The sequence below is a fragment of the Lutra lutra genome, chromosome 4 (assembly GCF_902655055.1).
Source record: "Lutra lutra chromosome 4, mLutLut1.2, whole genome shotgun sequence".
NCBI lineage: Eukaryota > Metazoa > Chordata > Mammalia > Carnivora > Mustelidae > Lutra > Lutra lutra.
The window spans coordinates 64,721,350-64,727,654 of record NC_062281.1 but is presented as its reverse complement, the minus strand read 5'-3'; the positions used below and the strand labels follow the sequence as shown (position 1 = coordinate 64,727,654).

At 38.5% G+C, this 6,305-nt stretch overlaps 1 protein-coding gene across 1 annotated transcript; it reads left to right on the top strand.

The window, feature by feature from the left end:
- The first annotated feature begins 3,058 nt into the window (after nucleotides 1–3,058).
- Nucleotides 3,059–4,991, top strand: LOC125099026 (importin subunit alpha-1-like). Its single transcript, XM_047728371.1, has one exon. It carries the CDS (start codon nucleotides 3,163–3,165, stop codon nucleotides 4,750–4,752), a length of 1,590 nt encoding a protein of 529 aa, XP_047584327.1. The 5' UTR covers nucleotides 3,059–3,162; the 3' UTR covers nucleotides 4,753–4,991.
- Nucleotides 4,992–6,305: the final 1,314 nt, after the last annotated feature.

The following is a 6,305-nucleotide window of genomic DNA, read 5'->3' as shown; positions in this document are numbered from 1 at the left end:
ATGTTGGCAAACCTCAGTCTGGCTCTTAAAATGTCTACTTAGATTTCATTGGCCAAAGCAAGTTACTTGGCCAACTCTAACTTCAAAGAAGATAGAGAAGCCCAGTTTTGCTCCATGCCCTGAAAGAGAAGATCCAGAAATATGCAATGAAGAGCCATAAGGACTCAAACAGCATTATAGATGATATTCAAGGAATGATTTGTTGGAGACCTAATTGATCATATCTTAGACAATCAGTTTTACTCCTAACAACTTACTTCAGTTTCCTCAACTAGCCTATTTATTGGGAAAATAAACACTATTTTGAATTGGAGAGTCCCCTGTATATACCATTTCCATTTAGTCTTGTCATCAGGAATTATTTTGATTCTAATTGAAGAGAAGAAAGTGATTCTCAAAGAGCTTGGTCTTGCCCTGAATAATATTTTCATAAAATTCTCTGAAATAGGTCCAAAGCACCTATTTCAGTAGGCATGAGGAAGCTCTTGAATATTTTGCCTTGCACAGATAACTCTTACAGAATATAAATTGTTCTCACTATGTTAGGAGTGGTGACTTGTGGCCAGATCTTGATCCTTGAAACTAAACTAAATTACAATTAATAAAACAAATACACTCTTATCCGTTGTATCTGTTTATGAAATATCACATCATATTCCTCTTATGGATCACTGAACACAGCCTATGGAAAATTATTGCTTCATAGTCACACACCTACACTGAGCTCCAAAACATGATTATAATAGTTCAAGGTGTTGATATATGGATATATATTTTTTAAAGATTTAATTAATTAATTAATTTATTTTTTTAAAGATTTTATTTATTTATTTCACAGAGAGAGATCACAAGTAGGCAGAGAGGCAGGCAGAGAGAGAGAGAGGAGGAAGCAGGTTCTCCGCCGAGCAGAGAGCCCGATGCGGGACTCGATCCCAGGACCCTGAGATCATGACCTGAGCCGAAGGCAGCGGCTTAACCCACTGAGCCACCCAGGCGCCCTTAATTTATTTTTTTGACAGAGAGAGAGAGAGAGATCACAAGCAGGCAGAGAGGCAGGCGGCAGGGGTGGGGGGGAAACAGGCTCCCTGCTGAGCAGAGAGCCTGATGTGGGGCTCGATCCCAGGACTCTGGGATCACGACCTGAGCCGAAGCCAGAGCCACCTGGTGACCTGAGCCACCCAGGCGCCCCGATATATGGATATTTTGATGCTAACTAAAGTTACCATATTTTTCACCCCTATTGTTAGAATACTTTTTTTTTTGCATAGGAGGTAGTCTACAAAATACAACTTGGGTGCTAAGGACACAGGAGGTACTCAATAGAGATTTGAAAATAAATGCAAGCAAGTTTAATTTTCTGAAACATTTCCTTTACTGGAACAAGCTGTACTTGGAAGTATATATGATTATCTCCAAAAGTCCATGACCAATACATATTGCAACATCCATTTTTCAGCATTGCTAGCAAAGTAAAATGTAAAGAACACTTTTTAAAAAAAAATTATTAATAGGTTAGTATTGGAAAGATATCTGAGGTCAATTCTTCCGTACCTTTTCACAGTAGTACTCTAGCATCAAGGTACGATGCCCTAAATTACCTCTGTTGCTTTAATGTAGGAAGTCCTTAAAAATAATGTTTAAAAACCCACAGAAATTGAAGAGAAAGACCATGTGCTCAAATAAAATTTTTAAAAAGATTTTATTAATTTATTCGACAGACAGAGATCAGAAATAGGCAGAGAGGCAGGCAGAGAGAGAGGAAGGGAGGCTGACTCCCTGCTGAGCAGATAGCCCGATGTAGGGCTCCATCCCAGGACCCTGAGATCATGACCTGAGCCGAAGGCCACCCAGGTGCCCCCAAATAAATTTTTTTTTAAAATCAGAGATCCAGTCAGAAATTAATAAAACATCATTTAATGATATAGGATGGCAGGGTAATTCACCGTTTTTATAGTAGCTTTTATAAAATCACAGAGCCCCCTATATTGAACTAGAAGCTAAAAAGGAAACACAAATTTCTTTTGATTTGGGTTGTCAAAGGAGTCCCAAGACTGAGATTTTAAACTCCCCAATAGATTTTTGATTTTACAGTGGTTGGCAAAGTTATTTGCATATACTCCCTGAATTAGTAGTAGATGTTTCACTTGAAAAATAGAGAAAAATAAATGTTAAATAGAGAGTACAAATCACTCATAAACTATTAAAATTTATGTAGGCTCTGAAGTAAAAGTCCCTTTTTCCTCTTCAATCCTAGTATTTTGTTCTCTGTGCTTATGCACGCACACCCACATAGATATGTAACTTTTAAAAAGGGAAAAGAGCATATAACACACATTGACTTCTAAGGTTTGTTTGAATGCAATATATCATGTATGCCTTTAGTTTGTACATCTAAGATTACCTTATTGAGATAACTATTTAGTATATCACTATCTTGTTGCCCTTACCCAGTCATTCTCCTATTGATGGACATTTTTGTGGTTTCTAATTTTATAGTAGTCCAAATAAAGCAAGAATAAGTATTTTATATATTGTGAATACTTTTAAAATGTCTTAATTATAAGAATCAAAATGTCTTAACTAAAAGAAAATTTTTAATTACAAGAATCATGGGACCAATAGGAAGAGAACAAAAAGATAAGAGACGGATAACAAATAAATCTCTGTTGATTGGCAATCAATTGGAGAACTCAGTACAGATTGCTTCTCTGGGGAGTCATTTTCAGAATATTCTATATGTGGTATTATTGATGCTTTGTGACATTACTGAGGTAATATCTGTTTAATAATATCTAATACCGAGGTAGCATCATGCCACTGACCCTCTGGATTCCTAAATATGTGTTTTAATTTCAAGTTCAATTGAGCACTTTCAAGTACCACATGATTTGGGAATGACTGTAACAGTGGGAGATGTGGATTAGGTGAGTTTCCCTATTAATAGATAATCAAGGCTACTTGCTAGTCCCACCATAAGATTTCTGTTTGGTTTTAAACCCAATGAAGAAAATGACTCCTGTCCAGAAGCTACTTAAGAAAACATATACTTTGGGATCCGTGGTGGACGTTTTGAGGGCAGCTGACCTGCAGCCTGCGCGTCCCGGACCGCCTCCCGTGGAAGCCTGAGCCGGCCGTGTAGCTTTCTCCCTTTGTCTCATAACCATGTCCACCAACGAGAATGCTAATTCACCAGCTGCCCGCCTTAACAGATTCAAGAACAAGGGGAAAGACAGTACAGAAATGAGGCGGCGTCGAATAGAAGTTAATGTGGAGCTGAGGAAAGCGAAGAAGGATGACCAGATGCTGAAAAGGAGAAACGTAAGCTCGTTTCCCGATGATGCTACCTCTCCACTGCAGGAAAATCGCAACAACCAGGGCACTGTAAATTGGTCGGTTGATGACATTGTCAAGGGCATAAATAGCAACAATTTGGAAAGCCAGCTCCAGGCTACTCAAGCTGCTAGGAAACTGCTTTCTCGGGAAAAGCAGCCCCCCATAGACAACATAATCCGGGCTGGTTTGATTCCAAAATTTGTGTCCTTCTTGGGCAGAGCTGATTGTAGTCCCATTCAGTTTGAATCCGCTTGGGCTCTCACCAACATTGCTTCCGGGACATCAGAACAGACCAAGGCTGTGGTCGATGGAGGCGCGATCCCAGCGTTCATTTCCCTGTTGGCATCTTCCCACGCCCACATCAGCGAACAGGCTGTGTGGGCTCTAGGAAACATTGCAGGTGACGGTTCCGTTTTTCGAGACTTGGTTATCAAGTATGGTGCAGTTGATCCGCTTCTGGCTCTCCTCGCGGTTCCTGATATGTCATCGTTAGCATGTGGCTACTTACGTAACCTTACTTGGACACTTTCAAACCTTTGTCGCAACAAGAACCCCGCACCCCCGCTAGATGCCGTCGAGCAGATTCTTCCTACCTTAGTTCGTCTCCTGCATCACGATGATCCAGAGGTCTTAGCAGATACCTGCTGGGCCATCTCCTACCTGACGGATGGTCCAAATGAACGGATTGAAATGGTTGTGAAAACAGGAGTTGTGCCCCAGCTTGTGAAGCTTCTAGGAGCTACTGAATTGCCCATTGTGACTCCTGCGCTAAGAGCCATAGGAAATATTGTCACTGGGACAGATGAACAGACTCAGGTTGTAATAGATGCAGGAGCGCTTGCTGTCTTTCCTAGCCTGCTAACGAACCCCAAAACTAATATTCAGAAGGAAGCCACGTGGACAATGTCAAACATCACAGCTGGCCGCCAGGACCAGATCCAGCAAGTTGTGAATCACGGATTAGTCCCATTCCTCGTTGGTGTTCTCTCTAAGGCAGACTTTAAGACACAAAAGAAAGCTGTCTGGGCTGTGACCAACTATACAAGTGGTGGGACAGTTGAACAGATTGTATACCTCGTCCATTGTGGCATAATAGAACCATTGATGAACCTCTTAACTGCGAAGGATACCAAAATTATTCTGGTCATTCTGGATGCCATTTCCAACATCTTTCAGGCTGCTGAGAAACTAGGTGAAACCGAGAAACTTAGTATAATGATTGAAGAAGGTGGAGGTTTGGACAAAATCGAGGCTCTACAAAACCATGAAAATGAGTCTGTGTACAAAGCTTCATTAAACTTGATTGAGAAGTATTTCTCTGTAGAGGAAGAGGAAGATCAGAATGTTGTGCCAGAAACTACCTCTGAAGGCTATACGTTCCAGGTTCAGGATGGCACTGCTGGGACCTTTAACTTTTAGCTTGTACAGCCGACGCAGAAAGTTGTTTGTGGTGTGCTTTGTTTGGTAGAAGTTTGTCTTACTGTTTCTCTACTAAGAACTCTTTTTAAATGTGTTTTGTTATTGTAGCACTTTTTACAACAAAACTCTACTTGACCAGTTCCAAACTGTAAAAACTGTATGAAGCTCCTCCTCCCAGTGGGTTTCTTATTTCTATGTGGATTCTCTTCTCTTGCAGTGTCCTGTAAATAAAGATTAAATTCCACCCTTTAAAAAAAAAAAGAAAACATATACTTTGTATTTTAGTGTCCAACACATAAAACCAGATGATATGCACTTCACTGTTAATCAACCAAGGTTTATATCGGAGAGACTCAGTCCATTTCCATGGTATAATTATTTCTATATTTTCCATGAAGTTTTCTTTTCCAATTATTTGCCAAAAAAAAAAAAAGACCAAAACTCAAACTGATATTTTGCTACAGAGTGGAGAAAACTCTTTATACATTTAGAGGGATTTCATGATCAAATCTGGAAGAGATTGGGTTATTTTGAAAAATTAACTATGGAGTTAGACTTTGCCAAAATCCACATTTTATTTTAAATGGATTCTGAAACATTTTAAATTTTCTCAAGTTCGCCTAATTTTACTCATGGTGACTGTGATGTGTAGGATAGCTCTAGTTTGACCATTCATGGCTTACTTTTACATGTTTCTTCTACCACTAATTTTATTGTTTAGATCAGATTTCCATTGCTGTGATTTTTTCCAAAATACTCAGTCACTTTACATTTGGAAATAGAGAAATTAGTTTATTTTTAGTTAGCTTTCAAGATCATAGTTGAATTCCTTGTGTATGATTATCAGGTAGAAACCATAGGGTATGGAAAGGACTTATTAGCTTCTTAGGCATCAGCTTCATAAACAAGGAATTTCACAAAACCCTCTTTTGAGAATATTTGATTTTAGATCATGGAAATATATGCATTATATTAACTTTTAATTTTCATTATTTTGGCTTTAATTTTATGGCTAAGAGAATACCATTAAGCAAACCCATAGTTTATTTATAGACTTTTAGAAGTTCACTATTCTAGTTCTATTTTTGTCTTCCAGAGGGAATCCGAATCCATAGGGGCCTGGTTGATGTAGGTCCTCCTAAATTAGGTGCATAAATGAACCAATGCAAATAGTCATAATAAATAATATTGGCCCATATTCACAACCTTTCAACTTATTAGTGTACTAGTGAAGACATGTTAACAAAAATTCAAAGACTTAAGCTATCACAAGTCATGTGACCTAATTATTATGTATTACAGACTTACATTTGAAATTCAATCCATGATTCAAACCGTCAGTTCACTTGGAGAAAATTACATGCTAATCTTATCCAAAATAATTGCAATTGACTGTCTTTAGATTAATCTTACACTCTCCTGTTTGCAACTGTCACTAGCAGTCTCCATTTTTATTTTTAACATCGTCTCTTTCATTTATGTCTGACCCTTGTAAATCTTTTGACTCTGCTATTCATACCTTAAATAATCCTATTATGTTTCATGTGGTATCA